The following is an 18,689-nucleotide window of genomic DNA, read 5'->3' as shown; positions in this document are numbered from 1 at the left end:
CGGCGGCGGCGGTGAGCGGAAGGTCTGACTGCAGAGCCTCAGCCGCAGAGCGTCCGTGCGCCTGTGTGACGTCACTGACGTTGCGGCGCGTCCGGGGCCGTGAGTGGTCGCTGCCGACCCCGCCTCTGGAGCGGCGCGCGGATGGGGGCGGGGCGGGGGCAGAGGGCGGGGCGGGGGCGGGCAGGGGGCGGGCAGAGGGCGGGGCGGGGGCGGGGCGGGGCGGGGGCGGGCAGGGGGCGGGGCCGGGAGCGGGGCGCGGCCGTGTTGTGTCTGGACTCCGATTCCGGAAGGTACTACGCGTAGGACTTGTGATTTGAGAAGTTGAAATCCAAGAAAGGTAGTCAAGGTATATATGTCCAAGACCTTAATAACCTTCCCAAGGAAGTTACTGTGGTTTATTCAACTTTATGTGTTCAGCATCTACAATAGCGTCTGGCTAAATACAGAGAAGATTCAGGCTTAAGGTACCATGGAAATATATTGTCTGGTCTCAGAGATAAGTATCTTTACATAGTTCCTTGCACGTGGAGGCCGTAAGAATGTACATGTCAGGAGGAGAAAATACTGCCTGAATAAAGAATCAGCCAGAGAAAACAGCTCCTAAGCTTTGAGGTCTGACAGGCCTGGGTTTCTCTCATTCATTCATTCAGCAAATATAAGTTGAATGTCTAATATGCACCAGGCACTGTTTTAGGCATGGAGGATACAGACGAGGTCCCTCATGGAGCCTGCATTGAAGTAGAATATGCCAAACAACATAAAAATAATAGGTAGTGATAAGTGCATTGACGAAAATGTAACAGGGTGATAGACAACTTCAGGGAGGGCCTTGCTGAGGAAGTGATTTTAAAGCTTGGAACCTGAATGATGAGAACCAGCCATACAAAGATCAGAGGACTCCTAGCACTCTGGGTGCCCGACGCGGGAGGATTGCTTGAGCCCAGGAGTTTGAGGTTGCTGTGAGCTAGGCTGATGTCATGGCACTCTAGCCCGAGCCACAGCAAGACTCTGTCTCAAAAATATATATATATCAGGGGACTAGGCTTCACAGCTTTGGGGACAGTGGATGCAAAAGCTGTGAGTTTTGAGGAACAGTAGTTCAGTCAGATCCTTCAGGTTAAGGGCTCAGTCCTGCAAGACTTCCCCCACTTCACACATCAATTACAAATCCCAGCTTGTGACCTGTGTTTCTGACCAACCAGCTGTAAATCAGGGTTCCATGACCCCCCTCCTTGAGTTTGATAATTTGCTAGGACAGCTCACAGAACTCCAGGAAAGATGTTATTTATGTTTACAAGTTTATCGTAAAGGGTACAGATGAACAGTCAGATGAAGAGATGGGTAGGGCAAAGGTGGGAGCCATGGGACTTTCTGCCCTCTCTGGTGTACCAGTCTCCCAGCACCTCTGTGCATTCAGCAGCCTGGGAGCTCATAAAATCTTTTTTTGCTTGTTTGTTTGTGGTTGTTTTTTTTGTTTTGTTTTGTTTTGTTTTGAGACAGAGCCTTGCTCTGTCGCCCAGACTAGAGTGCAGTGACTCACAGCAACCTCAAACTCCTGGGCTGAAGTGATCCTCCTGCCTTAGTCTCCCTGGGTCTTGCTCTTGCTCAGGCTGGTCTCGAACTCCTAAACTCAAGCAATCCTCCCACCTCGGCCTCACAGAGTGTTTGGATTACAAGGGTGAGCCACCACGCCCAGCCCATGAAACCTTTTTGTCCAAGAGTTTTTATGGAGCTTAACCTCCAGCCGCTCCCTCCCACCTTTCCTGGAGGTTGGTGGGACTCTAATCCTCTAATCACTTGGTCTTTGTGGTGACTGCCCAAAGCTATCTAGGGCCTATGTCATCTCATTAGCATAAACTCAGGTGTAATCAAAAGAGCTCATTATGACAAAAGACACTTCTATCAGTCAGCGCATTCCGAGGACTTTAGGAACTCTATGACATGAGCCAGGGACAAAGACCAAATATATTTCTTATTTTACCACAGTGGCAGTGTCTTAAAAACCTCTGAAACATACTAATAGCAATGGGGGAACAAGATTTGGATCCTGATTCAAACCAACTATGAAATGTATAAAATAAATGACATTTGTGAGACAACTGGATTAGACTAGATGTGAATTATATTAAAGAATTATTTTCTAGGTTAAGAAAGTTAACCAAAACCTAACCTAAACCTAAAGGTTAGGTTCTGATTACTGGACAGTTGGCCCTCCACATCAGTGGGTTCTACCTCAGTGAATTCAACCAACCACAAATCAAAAATATTTTTTAAAAAAATGGATGATTGCATCTGTACCGAACATGTATAGACTTTTTTGTCATTATTCCGTTAACAATACAGTAGAACAACTATTTACATAGCATTTACATCATATTTGGTACTATGAGTAACCTAGAGATGATTTAAAATATGGCAGAAGATATGTGTAGGTTATATGCCAATACTACACCATGTTATATCTGAATATCTGTGAACTTGAGCATCTGTGGATTTTGGTATCCATGAGGGGTCCTAGGACCAATCCCCATGGATACCAAGGGGTGACTATACTATAGCTGTGGTTTTTAAAAACATACTGAAATATTTATCCTTTTAGAAACATACTGAAATATTAATAGTTGAAATTATGTCTGGAATTTGCTTTCATCTTTTATTATTCCAGGAGGCATGTAAGGTTCTTTATTTAAGGCAGACTTAAAACCACACCAAATCCCAAATAAAGTCAAGCAGTTCTGCCAGAAAGAGGGAGGCTTGGACTGAGAGAAGACTCACCAGGGCAGAAAAGGAGAGCCGTGGAAGTGGAGAGCTCAAACGGCTCAAGTGAGTACTGCACGTTAGCTGCAAAAATCGCTGATTTCTTCCCAAAGTGATCCTGCTCCAGATTCCACTTCTGACGCCATTTATGTCAACCTAAGTAACAAACAGGCTCTCAAAAGAAAATGATATTTCTTCAGAAATAGGGTACTGCCATTGGACTACGTGTGCCAAGAAAGCTATGTGTGTATTCAGGGAGGTATAGGAAGACAAAAGTTTTTAAAGGGAAAATGAAGAGGATTACTTAATTGTTTTGAAATAATTATCCTTAGTAACAAGGACCAATAACAAGGGTGACCCCAGGCCAAGTTTGGACAGGTAGTAGTAGCTGGGCAGATGTCTTCACAGAAGCATTTTTTGTGTAAGGTTGTAATGGCCTTTACGCAAGGCTGCGGTTTTTGCAGAGCCTTTTATGATAGTTTTTATTATCAGGCATTTATGCATGAGAACTCTTCTCTTCATGACCTTCCCTGGCTCTATTTGTCAGAGTGTTTTGTTTTTTTTAACATAAGTGACTCCATTTTTATTCTGACAGCTTTCACAAAAATAATACGGGAGGTGAGGGGAAGTAGATGTATAGATAAAACATCATTGACCATGTGTTGATAATTTGAGGTAGCTGATGGTCCGTGGGAGTTCATTATACTATTCTCTTTTTTATACACTATATTTCAATTTTTCCATAATAAAAAGTTTTTTAAAAACTAAAAACGTCTCTGAGCTTTTTTCACTCCATCTGTAAGTTAGTAATTCCCAATTTACAAAATTGTAGAAAGAATTAAATCAGATAAATATTAAAGAGCATAGCAGCTGCTCAGTAATTAAGAGTTCTCTTCCTCTCAACCCCCCCCCCCCCGTTCCCACCCCCCCCCACCCCCCCCCGTTCCCATCTTTGTGAATTATCATTGGAGAACAGGAAACCATCTGCATAAAAAGTGTTGGAAGTGTGAAAGGTAACACTGATTAACTATTGTGTGACAATACTTAGAGAACATTTAAAGGATATGACATTAACTAACATTTAGGACTCACTTGGAAAACTGGTGAAGAAAACTGCTGACATCCTATCTTTTCTCAGACAATGATTTTTAAGCTTTAGTTTGCATAGGAATTGTTTGAGGTGCCTGTTAAAATTTCAGATTCCTGGATTCTGCCTATAAAAGTCTAATTCAGAAGGTCTGGAACCAGGGATCTGTGAAGTGCCTTAAGGAATTTTGTTGTAGTGTAGGTGGCCTTTGAAATACATTTGGAAACACTGTTTTTAAGGTCTCAAGTGACTGTTCCCTACATAACATTTGTAAACCAAAAATAGTTCTTAGAGTGATGAGTGTTTTTGTACTAGAAACACTGTGAATCTCATGGGAAACTTAAAAGAGCACAGTCTCTTAGGATTCTATGACCATGGACGACAAAGAATATAGATTCCTCTACCCTGATGAACAAGCCCAGTAGCCCATTAATGTCATCAAGGACATCTGTAACACTCAACACATTTTTATTTGAAAGAGGAAATTAGGGGATTACCACTTAATTCAACCACTGGGGCTTGTGAAAGCCACCCCTAAAAAGGCTTCCTAAAATCTAATCTTTCCTCAGGAGCCAAGCTATGAGCCTATGAGATGTTAACCTTCTTGTATATATCACTTCCTACCACCAATACCACCACCATCAATCAGCTACCTCTACTATGTCCCCTCAACACATCGCCATCTTCAAAGATGGAATACCATGCAACAAAACAAGAAAAGGTGGTATTGTGACATTTGGGATGGAATTTACTTCTCCAAGAATTCTACCTACTGTGTTCAAGATGGTTGGGGAGGAGGATGCATATGCCTGCTTCAGTAGTTTAGAAAAGAAAGCTAGTAGTTCACAGATTCTGTCTAAACAGCTCACATTTCCATGGCATGTGGTCAAGTGTACCTTGTGGTTTGCTACCACATCCTTAAATGGAAACTCATTTTATCATGGTACAGGAAAGAGATGGTAGATCTCCTTGTACTAACTTGAAGAGAAAAAAATTCTACTCTCCTACAAGACACCCATAGATTTATATGGGGCGTTATGCCTCAAGAAGTGACCTGTTTTTTACAAAATTGTAATTCAACCCTGGAAATAGTAGAGGAAAACAGGGTGGACAATGCCTTAAGCTTCCCAGTAGCTCTCATTTTAAAGCATGTTGGAAATATCTCTTCTAAACATTCACTCAACAAAGTCTTATGCCAGTTTATCTTAGTCTGATGACTACAAAATATTAAAAACTCACATCTTATGTTAATTACCTCCACCTACCTCCTTTTAAAACCTTTCAAAAGATTCTCATCACTCAGAGAAAAAAACCCAAAACTCCCTATGTACTACTCTGCCCTATAAGCAAGCCGCCCCACCCCAACCTCAAGCAATCCCATTGGCCACCTCCTCCTTTCTCCAACACACCAAGCTCCTTGCTCCATTTACTGCCAAAGCTCATCATCCCCACCTCCCACCCACACATACACTCATACACAAATACAACACCCCATACCCTTGATGACTTTTTCCTTTTCTCCTAGTAACAAATCTATTCATCCCTCTGTTGTCTCTCCCTTGGGCAAATCTTCCTCAGCAAATCTAAATCAAAGATTTTTATAGTACTACCTCCCCATCATTCCTAGTGTAAAAAGGATAAAAATTTCCTCTGCCCTCTTAGATTCCGTGGCTGGGACCTGTGAATTAAACTGACAAAAAGATTAACAGGGAAATAAGTTTATTTTGCATGCACAAGGAGGCTTCCCAGAAAAGAAGTGAAAACCGAAAGAAGTGGTTAGGCCTTGAAGCACACATCTTAACCAAGAGAGTGAGTGACACATTGTGGAAAAGTGACTAGACAAAGGACAGGGGTTTGGGCTTCTAGGGGCAGTGAATTGTGAGAAGGTAAATATACGGGGGGAAACTAATGGAAGATAAGAGTTATTTTAGTAATGTTTATGAAGAATCATATGCTGTTTACAATGATAAGAATTTTCTTTGGAAAATGGAAATATTTACAAATAAATTGTGTTACAATTTTTTTTTACAAATGGAAATTTATGTTACCCTTTCAAAGGGAACTTAAGCGCTGCTTTTGGACAGAAAAGGGGTGAGCAGCATTCCTCTATGTCTGCTGCTTCTTAGTTGCCTTCAACTCAAAATAATCCTTATGCCAAAGTGGCATATTTCACAGTGGCATATCCTGATCCCACTTACTAGCAATTACCATTGTTGCAATTTTACACTTTTTTGTGTGTCTCCCCCACTTGTGTGCAAGCTCCTTGAGAGCAGAAACTACACCTGCTTTTGCTCACCTCAGTGCCTAGCGCTGTTCCCAACATATAATAAATGTCCAATATTTGTAGAATGGCTAAATAAACGTACCGGACCTCTGCGCTCGCACTGTCCCCCTCTCTCTTTCCTACCCTTGTTACTACCAAGAAAGCGATTCTCAAACCCCCAAAGGATCGGATGTGTATCCGATCAAACCTTCGCTGGGCCCTGCTGCCCCATCTCTGGAGGTGGGTCCCCATCAGAACCCCAGTTTTGTGTCGGAAACCAAGAAGCCAAATGCAGACCACCATACTGGCCTTACTTCCCCTTTATGACAAGGTGAAGAGCGGGTAGAGAGGAAAAGGTGCCCTTTAAAGAGCGTAAAATGATCCCCCAAAGGCATCCCACGCGCCTTCCACAGGACGGCCGCCACTCGCGCTCCCCTCTCGAGACGGCGGGAGGCTGCGGGACAAGGGACGCCGCCGCCGGCTGAGGGACCGGGGCTGCGGCGCGGAGCTTCCGCCCGACCCTGACGGGCACTCAGGGGCCGGCGCCTGCAAGTCCCCCGAGCCGCGGCGGGGGCGGCGAGCGAAGAGCCGGCCACCCAGCCAGAGCCGGCGCGGCCCCCGCGCCCCCGCGCGCCGCCGGCGGAAGTGCTGCGTCGCGCACTTCCGGGTGTTGTCTGGCCGCCGCCGCCGCGCGTCTCCGGTCTCCCGGCCGCCGCTTCGGGTCGTGGAGCCAGGAGCGACGTCACCGCCATGGCCGGCATCAAAGGTGGGCCCGGGGCGCAGGGCGCTGGAGGGCCGGGTGGCCGCCCGGGGAGAGGGGCCGGGGGCCCACGCGCGCCGCCGCCCGGCCCGGGCGCGCGCGAGGTGCCTGCGCCCGGCTGGGCGACCCCGGCCCGCGGTTCCCTTCCCTGCCCCTCGCAGCGCAGGGGGCGCGGCGCCTTCGGGGAAGCACGGCCCCCGCTCTCCGCCGATTCCCGCCGCCTGTCGCCCCCCGGACTAAAATAAAAAAAAAAAATGAAGTGGCTCGCGGTCTTCAGGAGTCCCGTGGCGACTCTGGCCGTCACACACGTTTTGCAGGAGTTTGCATCTGACAGGGAGGCGGCAGAGTGTGGTTTTGAGGAGGTCGAGGCGGCCGAAGATGCCAGTTATGGAAAATTGGAGTCATTTGCCACCTAAAGGCACAAGTGCGATCTCCGTGTGCTTGCGCCTTGCGAAGAGCTTAGGGACGGGTCTCCGCGAAGCCTCAGCGACCCACGGCCACTGCCGGACACCCGTGCCCGAAGCTGGACACGCTCCGAAAACCGATGCGTTCCGGTCTGTGGCGTTTGTACGACAGAGTAGACCCTGGGGTGGCCCCAGAGTGCTCCTGGCTCTCTTTCTTTTCCACAGTTGCACGTTGAGGCTTTTTCAGATTTCAGAGTTGTTCTTTTTTTCCTTTTGTAAGACAAAATAGTGTCTTACAACTTAATGAATAAATGACTCGTTTATTCGTGTATTTTCTTTAGAAATAAAGAACGTGGCATTCGTTCCAACGGGTAGTTTTGTTGTCAGTGCGATTAGAAACAAAGTTTCCAGCTACTTCTTAACGAATTACATTAATTGCTTGACCTGCCGCTTTTATAGAAGGGGTAGGCAAGCCGGAAGTGAATAACTTTGATTGCAGTGTTTATCCGTGTGGTTTTTCTTATTTAAGGACAGCTTTAGTTGAGCTTCTTTCCCGGGGTCACTTTCTTCTGTTTCATGTGTATTTTCAATGACAGAGAACGTTTCATTTCCCATATGAAACCTTGTCATTTGAGCAACTGGGGTACTTTCTAATCTCCATTTGAACTGTATAGACTCTTAAATCCTTATGTGAAAGGCATTTATTGTGAAATGCCGTGGTTTTTAGGATGTTGCCTGTTTCCCTGTCCTTCCCCATTTTTTCAGTGTCATTAATGCGAGAGCCTCTCTCTTAAGAAAACAGCTTTGTAATTTCCTTCCCCAACCCTAGGGAAATGCTGCATTAAACAGGTGAAAGTGTCTCAGGTGCAATTGTACTTTTGATTTCAGCAGCTTTTTCTGGTGGCTATGATTGTTTATCAGGATGTTTCTTCCTCTTGGCCTAACATCTTTATATTGGGAAGGAGTGTTGCTGTAATTAGAGACTGTTATGTATTTTTTGAGCCATTTGTCTATTACTTTGTGATATATTAGATTTTCTGGTAACTCCCAGGTTAGGGAACTGTTCCCTCCTACTTCTAATTTCTTTGTAATCACAGAACCGGCATCCTGTCTTTAGGGAGTTTTGCTAGATAATTGGGCTGTTCCATCCCTAGCCTAGAGGCTTTGGGAGTAGAAACCAGACTTACCTAAGTTTTGTCTTCTAAATGTTGCATCACTCAATTACTGTATAACTCTTGCCTTGTTGATGTGTCATGTCAGACAACAGTTTATATACAAATGATGAAATTTGTATATAAACCAGCCTAGTTGGTGATTTCAAAAGACTGGAAAAAGTAGACGTTTTGAGAAGAGTTTTAAGCAATTTGTTGGCTATCTTATCTAGTTTGACTGGGAGATAAGATATCACATAAAATTGTGTTTTGAATGGAAGTATTATCTCCAGGTATCTTTACTCCCCAAACAATTCAAAGGCCTCACTTTTTCATTATACAATAGCATTTTAAAAGTTGGAAAAAATAAAAGGAATTGGACTGTAAGATGTGAATAAATGCATTAATAATTTTATTCCAATATTAATATTCATACCAGTTATAATAAAACAATATTGGTTTATGTTTTTTAATTGTTTTTTGATACCTGAGCCTTACCTTATCTTAGTCCTTGATTTTTGTTTTTTAAGAAACCATTTTTCATTAACTTTTTAAGAGTATACTCAAAGAATTTAGACTTTCTTTTTTGATAAGAACATGAATGATTGTTCACTGTCATAGAACAGGGCTACCCTCAGAGGCCATCAAGGTCCTAAGGCTACTTGCCTCTTGCCAGAATTACTACAAACATGCTTTTTGAGAGTTTTCTGCCTGGTTTAAGATTTTTTCAGTTTCCTCCATCCTGTCAAACGTCAGCTGTTGCTTGTATGCAGCTATTTCTCATTTGTTTCCATGTGGGAAACAAGATAAATCTTACAAAATTGTGTGTTGAAAGATACAAGTAACACTGAATCCTTTTGGGAAGGGAAAGTTCCTTTTCACTTAATTTTGTTCTGGGTACATGGATTACTATTGAAAATATATATATATATATATGAACACACATAACGCTTTAAAATAATTTTTTTTACTCTAAGTTCACACCTAACAGTTGTGTCATAAAAATAAATTAGTAGCTTCTGAATCAGAGCTTAAGGGTCTGTTTATAGAGAATGTTAACTTTAGTGTATGGGCTTTGTAACACCTATTTTGTCTCTTTTTAGTGACCTTTGTTTCCTCCAGGATCCTAAGCTATGTTCTGCATAAATGGATTTTGAATGAATGAGGTGTTACTGTGGAGCATTTATAGTAATGAACTTAGCTGTCTTAACAGAATCTTTAGTGTTTAGAAAATTATTTGCGTTTAAGATCAGTCCAATTCATTTTATAGAAGAAAGAAGTGAGGCTCATAAGATATTTGGACAACTAGTTAGTGGCTAGTAAGGATTAGGACCCAGCCCATTCTGATTTCCACTCTGCTCAAACAAACTTTTGTTAGTGAATGTAAAGAGCTGGGGCATGAACATCAACAACGATAGAACTTGCTCCCTACTCTCGTGACAGTTGAGAAAGAAAGACAACTAATAAGTAGGAAATTGCAGCTGTAATAACTGGGCAAAGGTGAGGCATCCGGTGCAGAGGGGGCCTCTGCGCATGCTCCGGCCTCTGCCTGGAATGCTCGCCCCAGATGTCCACGTGATTTACTCCCTCAATGTCCACATGATTTACTCATTTCCTGTAGATCTCAGGTGGCAACCTCATCAGAGACTCCTGCCCTGGCCAGTGTCTAGACCAGCACTACCATCCCTTACCCTGCTTTTCTTTCTTTTTTTATCACTTGACATTTATTTCCTTGCCTTTTGTTTTTTAATCAGTTTTTTCTCCCACTAGAATGTAAGCTCCATGAGAACAAGAGCTTTGTTTTCATTGCTCCATTGCCAGTAGCAAGAACAGTGTCTGACACACGTTAGGTGCTCAATAGATGTCAAATGAATGAAAAATATAATGGCGAATTGGTCTAGTGAGGAGGTTTGGAAAAACTTCAGTGAGGACTAGATGATTACTCTGAGATCTGAAGGAAAAGTAGAAGTTAAGCAGGAGGAAAGAGGAAAGGATGAGTCAAGAATGCAAGCCCCATGAGTTTGACAAGGCCATGCTGAGTTTGTCGTCATATCCCAAGGTGCCTGTTACATAGTTGGCTCAGTAAATGTCTCTTGAATGAATGAAAAAATGTCTGAAGTAGAAAGGACAACATGTGCAGAGGCCACGTGGGTGAGGGAGCCTGCTGATTTCCAGGAAAGGAAAGAGCTGTTGTAACTGAAGTGCTGAGAGCAAGGGGCAGTGTAGTAGCCTGGTGTGACGTGCAGCAGGGGAGGTAGGCAGGGCCAGATCATGAGGACTGATTTGGAACTGAAGAGAACAAATGGTCAGTCATCTAAAGGAAAACCAAAGCTGCCAAGCTACCATGTTAGTGGGTGTCCTTGGTTTATGACCATTTTAGTTCTGAGAAATATATTAGTTGTATTTGGCAGCATTTAGTCCTTTTACTTTTAATTATGGTTTGTATGTGTGAGCTTTTGTCTTGGTAACTTTTAGAACTTCTAAAATCTTTTGAATTTTAACTTTTCTGTCAAGGTTAGTAGACTGTATTATTAACAACAACAACAAAAATGCAAGTTATTCTCTTAGCCACTGTAGTTGTTTCTACTCACTAGCATGTGAAAGCACTTTAAAATATACTGTTGTGTATGAGTGTGTGTGTGTGTGTGTGTGTGTGTGTGTAGCTTTAGAAACCATATTCCACCTGTAGACTGCATCTATTGCTTGCAATGATGCCTTAAAATAGGGATATCACAGTAGGATTGTACCCATTATCCTTCAGGTTTTCTAATGTGTAGGAGATTATGGGAGGAAACACAGCTATAATTTTGCAAGCTATTTAAAGATCTGTAACAATTGATTAAAATCATTAACTACAGATATCGTTAACATTTTTTCTTAACTGTTTTACGCACAGTGAGGGTGCGTGTACAAGAAGCAGGAGCAGGTCAGGAGAGGTTTCCCCATAGGATGAGGCTTCTAACGTCCAGGAAACTGAGAATTCCAAGTTTCTCCACATATTGCTTTTCAACACTGTAGTGATATGTGAAGTAAATGTAATACTAATGCCAGAGGAGCAGTGATCCTATGCACTGCGATACTCATTAGAAATGCAGCCAGCAATTGGGGAATGTGGTGGTGCGCTTGCAATAGGTCAGAGCTTTGAAAATCAGTGTCACTTTATTTTGCCTTTGAAGATGACACAAAAGACTTAGTCTAAGACTAAATGACTTACACTTTTGAAGACAGAACACTATTAATGCATTTGAGGTTTCTGCTTCTAGGATTACAGGTAATGTAATCTGCTAATTTTAATATTAATAAAAATATTAATTTAGTTTGACTAATTGATATTTCTGTTGGACTTTTTATTTGCTTTGCAGCTTTGATTAGTTTGTCCTTTGGAGGAGCAGTCGGGCTGATGTTTTTGATGCTTGGATGTGCCCTGCCAATATACAAGTATGTAAAATTTTTGTCTTTTTGAGTGTTTAAGGGTAAAATTTTTTACTTTTAAGGCTTAAAAAAATTTTTTTTACTACTACTGTAAAAGTAATGCAGAGAAATGTTCATTTACCAAACACAAACCTTTTTAAAAATGATCACTTAAAATTTGTTTGTAAAGATTTTAGTACAATAAGATGCAAAAAAGATTTGGGGCTATTACCTGCTTTTTCATTATTGCTAAGTAATGGCAAAACAGCAACGCAGTAGCTCAGCCCTCCTAGTCAGTCTTGAGCACCTACTGATAATATTAAATACAAGAAAATTTAAAATGTCTTTTTGCAGAAAATACCATAGAGTCAGAACACAACTAAAAGAAATGATATAAACAATTACTTTCCTTAGGATCAAAAGCACTTTTAAAACTTAATATTTAGATAAATTAGTAAAAGAACAATGGACAACTCCATAGAAAAATGAACAACAGATATGAAAAGAGAACTATAAATTGCTAGTAAGCATATGAAAATATACTGAACCTCACTCAAAACTAAACAAAACCCATTAGCAAAGATACAAGGTATGAGCAAACTGCAGTTTTCTTGGAGACCAGTTTGCTTCTAGCTCTCAGAATGTATATATTCTTTGAACTAGCTCTTCCACTTCTTAGACTTTCTCATACAAATTCACTTGCAGATGTTTGCTAAGATATGTCTAGTGGGGGGAGAGTATGGATGCTCATGGCAGCCTTGTTTATAATAACAAACAAACACTTGGAAATGTCCTAAATGTCCATCAAAAGAAAAATGGGTAAATTATGGTATATCCATGAATGAAAATACTAGGCAATCTTCAAAAGAATGAGGAAGAGCTGTAGGTGCTGAGACACAAATATGTTCAAGATATATTGTTAAATGAAAAAAATGCAGTGACCCATTCGTATTTTTATGTTTCCCTATATAGAAATACGGAAGGGTCCACAAGCTCAGTAGGACAGTGGGAAAGAGAAAGGCAGGGCAGATTTGGGGACGTTCAGTTTTCACTTTTTGTGGTTTTGTACGGTTTGAATTTCTGTTTCATAAGCATATATTCCATTTTTAACTTTTCTTCTCTTAAAATAGGAAAGATTTTTAGGTAAAACATAAATAGCTGTTTTATCGTAAACCTCTAAGTATAAGCACATCTCCACTGTGATATGTGTTTTATTCTGTGGTGGTGTGAAAGGCTATCTATTTCTTTTAAATTTTTATTTGGAAATAATTTTAGACTCTCAAGAAGTTGCAAAAACAGCAGAGAGTTCCCTGTACCCTTCACACAGTCGTATCATTTTACATAACTGTAGTTATCAAAACCAGGAAATGACATTGGCACAATACAGTGAACTAGACAATACGCTAAAAGCCATCTTTTTATTGTAATAAATTCTGTATTCTGACTGAAAGTCTTCAATACTGCTTTAAGTTAGTGTTCTATATTTTGATTTCAGTATTTTGGGAGTTCCTAGTGACATAAGGAATCATTTGAGATTGTTTCAGCTTTATGCTAAGGTAGGGTATCATGCATTAGAAGTCAAGGGCAAGAATCCTGAATTTTAGAAAGCATTATGTTAATATTCCCATTTTCCATTTGCCTCTTTATTTATAACTGAAAATGAAAAATATTTTGAATTTTGGGCCTTGATTCCAACTATTACGATTTTTAAGACATTTTCTTTTAACAGAAGAAAATTTAATCAGTATCATAATTGATTTTAGGGACACTGTGACTCGGAATGTTCTGTTTTCAGTGTGCAGGTTATAGCTTGTTTTTAAACCGTACAGTGTTTTGTACCTTGCAATATTCCCCTGGTCCTTAAAAAAAAGAACATATTTTGAGTGTAGGAAAATGATGTAGATTGCAAAAATTACATTAACTTATTTTTCTTTTTCTAGCCAATACTGGCCCCTCTTTGTTCTGTTTTTTTACATCCTTTCACCTATTCCATACTGCATAGCAAGAAGATTAGTGGATGATACAGATGCTATGAGTAACGCTTGTAAGGAACTTGCCATATTTCTTACAACAGGCATTGTTGTCTCAGCTTTTGGACTCCCTATTGTATTTGCCAGAGCACATCTGGTAAGTGAATATATTCTTCTAGTAATGATTTTTATATTGGACTGTGTTAAATTTTTCTTGAGGATAGTTTTTGTTAATGACATGGAAAAGAGATGCGAGACATAGGAGCCTAAGAGATAGAGATTAAAATCTTTATTGTTTATTCTTGTTGACTAAAAAAATGATACTGGAGAGCATGGCTTGGATCTGCAGCAGCATTTGGCTGGCCAGTACTTAACTGTCAGAGTTGGGCATGGCAACTCCTCCCGTGCGGAACAATGACAGGCCCACCTGGTAAAACTTAAAGCATGAAAGACCCGAAAGGACTATGTGCACCCTGCAGGTGGGACTGTAAAAAGAGGAGCAGGGGCTGGACTACATATACTCAGTTTGTCCTCCCAAAACCACGATCCAGATTCTGTCCCTTTAAGAGAATGTTTCCATATCTGGCACTTTAAAATTTAACCTGCTCTCTAATAGACTTTTAGATTCACTAAGGAAGAGTTAGAAAATTTCTTTATAAACAGAAAATTGTTGAGTTCTGTGCTGCTTCATTATAGCCCAGAAGTCAAGCTTGTTTTTGAATAATTAACATCTCATGACTTTGTTTCTAAAGGAACCAAAAGTAAATAAAAACAGCAGTGTAGAAGTACCATTAAGTGTTCAGTACTGTGCAGGTTATTGTTACAAACCATATTTGTTTTAGATCACAATTGGCATACTACTGGAGCCTTGATTTGCTTTTCATTTTCCTTTTGTTTTTCATATGTCTGTTAACCGAGTGTTTGTATCTTATTTCCATAGATTGAGTGGGGAGCTTGTGCACTTGTTCTCACAGGAAACACAGTCATCTTTGCAACTATACTAGGCTTTTTCTTGGTCTTTGGAAGCAATGATGACTTCAGCTGGCAGCAGTGGTGAAAAGGAATTACTGAACTATTGTCAAATGGACTTCCTGTCATTCTTGGCCATTCACGCACAGAGAAGGGGCAGTCATGCTAAATGGTATAGCAAGCCTCTTGGGGGTATTCTAGGTGCTCCCTTCTCGATTTTATTGTAAGCATACTATTTTCACAGAGACTTGCTAAAGGATTAAAAGGATTTTCTCTTTTGGAAAAGCTTGACTGGTTTCACGCTTATCTATAGTAGGCTTTTTGTGGTGTCCTGCTGAATTTAAATATTTATGTGTCTTTCCTGTTCAGTTTTTTAAAAATCAATATGCAATGTTAGACATTTTTTAAATGTAATAACCATTTGCATTGGTTAGGAATTCAGAATCCTGCTGGCTGTATTACTGGGCTAAAGTACATCTTTTCTCTTAAAATTATTTAGCCTCCATTATTACAAAAAGTTAGGAAAATAAGTTTTCAATCAGGATGACATCATTCCCAATGTTATTAAAACTTGCAGACTGTTGGCATACCTTATAGACTAAATGCTCAGTGCAAATATAGCTGCAGTTATACCTCAGAGGGGCCAAGTATTAATGCCCATGCCCTCCATAAGGGCTGCTGGTTTTACTAGTAGACAAGAGTTTTGTGAATTGAAAATTATTTTATGGAATTGCTACAAACAAGTGCTTTTCTTCTCAATTGTTAGAAAAATTTATGTTAAACTTTAAGGTAAGGGTATAAAAACAGATTTTTGAGATATGGTTTTTATTTGTTTATTACAGTTAGAGTAGAATAAGTTGCAATATGGGAAGAAACCACGCTGAAATTCCATTTTTTGAATCCTGTTTCTATTTATAAGTGGAATTTTTGATCTTCTATCAGCTTTTCATGTTTTACCCTGAGTAAAATAGATATACATGGAACTACTACTGATGAGGGACAGTTGTATGTTTGCATTATATATACAGAAAACTTTCCTCCGCTTCCTCCTTTTAACTTATTTTGTATGTTGTATATATAAGTAAAATAACTTTTCAAATATAGTTTAATAACACATAGAAGTGTTTAATTCACCCGGAAAATAATTGCTATGCCATACATTCAGAGCGCCCCCTCCCCCGCAGGGCCTTGACATGATTAACAAGTGACTTGTTAGTCTTGCAGATAATTCATGCATTAACAGTTTAAGATTTAGACCATGATAATGGTAGTTCTTATTCTCTAAGGTTATATCATATGTAATTTTAAAGTATTTAAGACAAGTTTCCTGTATACCTCTTAGCTGTTTTCGTTTTGATGTCATCATGATAGATCTGCTGTTTCCTTATAAAAGGCAATTGTGTGAATTAATGCAAAGTAGCCAAATCCAGCTGTGTAGCAGCTTCAGACACAAACCTGACCAAAAAATTCCCAGTAACCAGGCATGATCAAATTGTAGTGGTCATTTACATCTCACAGTTATCAGGACTTTTTTTCGGGAGCTGATTATGAAAACGTTCAGGTTGGCCTGATGGTATTTTGTTAAGGACATTTGTTTTGTATGTTTATTCAGTATACTTACATAAAAATTGTTTTGCCCTCAGCCAAGCTGAGGAATCATGACAGCTATGTTTTGTTGTTTCATAAGGTTTATTTCTTGAGAAAATGGGAACAAATTTGGGTTTGTTCAGCTTTTTACTGAAGATACCTAAAGCCACAGGTTTTATTGCCTAACCCAAACTGTTACTTTTAGCTGTGAGATGATGGGAGGCAGGATGAAGTATCAGCACGTGGCTGTACCCGTCACACGTGAGGCTGAAAATGGCTCATGGTGTTATGATGTTCCAGACCTAAAGGCGAAGGTACAGGTACACGTGACTTAAACAGCTGGTGACACAGTTGGGAACTCTTTGTGCCTGTGATCTACTGGACTTTTTTTGCAGGAAGTGCATTCCCTGGTCCTTTCCCATTTTCTGTTCTTCTGGATGTCAGTGCAGTGCACTGCTACTGTTTTGTCCTCTTGGCCATAGCCTCTTTTTCTAACAGCTGCGTATTCTTTCTGTATACTAATTGCATTGGCAGCATTGTGTCTTTGATCTTGTATACTAGCTTGACATAGTGCTGTCTCTGATTTCTAGGCTAGTTACTTGAGGTATGAATTTTCCATAGAATATGCACTGATACAGCATTGCCATTCTTCTATGGAAGGAAAACTTTTGATGATGAAACAATAAAGATTTTAAATATCTACTTTGTGGGTGTTTTTGAAATGAAAATATGCTGCACACTTCAGTTTCTGAAGTGCATTAACTGTTTTAATAATGTGATATAAAGCAAATATGACTTATGTAGTGTTAGGCTCGCAGAGCCTAAAATTTAAACCATAGTGACAAATATTACCATGAAGCCCTATGATTTTGAGCTATAGTAAAAGGACTGGTAATCTGGGGAAATAGAATTTTTACCTAACCTTTTACAAAAACAGTTATAGAAGGTTTCGTTGACATAAAAAGACTACTACCGATCTAAAGTCAAGATCCTACTTGTTCTTAAATTTTCAAAACTTTTTTCTGACTGCATATTTTATTATGTATTTATTACCATTCATTGTTAGAGCATTTTGTTTTTTGCAAGTTAAACAGTTAAAAGAAATTTTCTGTGGCACAATGAGAACAGAGAAAAGTAGTAGTCTGTTTTTTTAAAATATAAATCTTGTCCCAAATCGTCCTAATTGTAATCTCATTATATACTTTAAAAAAGTTTAGGTCACAGGTTCTTATTGTCTGCTCTAATATGATTTTTTGGACATCATCAATCCATATTTCTAAAGTAAACTCTGGGATATTTATACTGAATGTGATTAGATTCATAAGTTTCAGATAACTTTAGGGTTTCTCCCGCCTCTTAAACAAATGAAATGCTTGGTGACAGGTATTCTTCCTACTGAAAAGGTTGTTTGAAAATCATTGCATCAAACTTGAACAAGTAGGCATGCAACATTACTGTTAAGTGGTACGTATGATTTTGATCTCAGGATGCTTTGTGATGCATACAGTTGGTAGGAAGTTCAAATTCATATTTCTTCCATATAAGCCTGTATGGTCCTTTCTCTCAGTGAAGATTAGGACCTCTTATTTTTTCGCAAGTCTTCTCATTTTATGGCATTTCCAGGGAGGAAGACATGTTCTGTAGGTAAATATTTTAGATAACTGAAGCTTAACTCATTAAGAACTAACATTTGTTTTATTTTAATCATTTGTCAAAAGTATTACATGTATCATACACTTGTTCTTTCTTAGGATATACTGAAACATTTTAATTTTTCCTTGATAATTTAAAATTATTATCATAAATTATTTTTCCCCATCTTAAATGGCCGTAGTCGTGTATTTTTCTGGAATTGTGTTTTTCTTGGCTTTTGTTGCAACTGAGTGTTTTTTGCTAGCACCCCTTCTTTTGTTTTTAACTTGCAAATTTATATTAGTGGAAAGTTGTTAAGGAAAAATATGAGATAACCAAGCTCACTGATTCAATTACGTGACATTTCTGTATACAGTATAACATCAGTGGATGTAAATAGGGTTTCTCCTACTTCTTATACAAATGAAATGCTTTGTGACAGGTATTCTTCCTATTGAAAAGGTTTTTGAGGGGGTTATTTTGAGACAGAGTCTCGCTCTGTGGCCCAGGCTAGAGTGCCGTGGCCTCATCCTAGCTCACGGCAACCTCAAACTCCTGAGCTCAAGCGATCCTCCTGCCTCAGCCTCCCAAGTAGCTGGGACCACAGACTCACACCACCATGCCCGGCTAATTTTTTCTATTTTTATTAGAGACAGGGTCTTGCTCCTGCTCAGGCTGGTCTCGAACTCCTGACCTCA

General features: G+C 40.0%; 1 protein-coding gene across 1 annotated transcript; it reads left to right on the top strand.

The window, feature by feature from the left end:
* The first annotated feature begins 6,751 nt into the window (after window positions 1-6,751).
* LEPROTL1 (leptin receptor overlapping transcript like 1) lies at window positions 6,752-17,061 on the top strand. The gene is made up of 4 exons (XM_045535362.1): window positions 6,752-6,873; window positions 11,785-11,860; window positions 13,774-13,960; window positions 14,744-17,061. The coding sequence occupies exons 1-4, from the start codon at window positions 6,858-6,860 to the stop codon at window positions 14,858-14,860; spliced, it is 396 nt and encodes a 131-aa protein (XP_045391318.1). The 5' UTR covers window positions 6,752-6,857; the 3' UTR covers window positions 14,861-17,061.
* Window positions 17,062-18,689: the final 1,628 nt, after the last annotated feature.

The sequence above is a fragment of the Lemur catta genome, chromosome 22 (assembly GCF_020740605.2).
Source record: "Lemur catta isolate mLemCat1 chromosome 22, mLemCat1.pri, whole genome shotgun sequence".
Classification (NCBI taxonomy): Eukaryota; Metazoa; Chordata; class Mammalia; order Primates; family Lemuridae; genus Lemur; species Lemur catta.
The sequence above is the reverse complement of the archived record's forward strand: the minus strand, read 5'-3'. Positions and strand labels throughout refer to the sequence as shown.

Excerpts from the sequence above, each read along its gene's own strand:
- LEPROTL1 (XM_045535362.1), top strand. Across the intron at positions 11,861-13,773 it reads TGTGCCCTGCCAATATACAA|CCAATACTGGCCCCTCTTTG; the intron begins GTATGTAAAATT and ends TTCTTTTTCTAG. Across the intron at positions 13,961-14,743 it reads TATTTGCCAGAGCACATCTG|ATTGAGTGGGGAGCTTGTGC; the intron begins GTAAGTGAATAT and ends TTATTTCCATAG.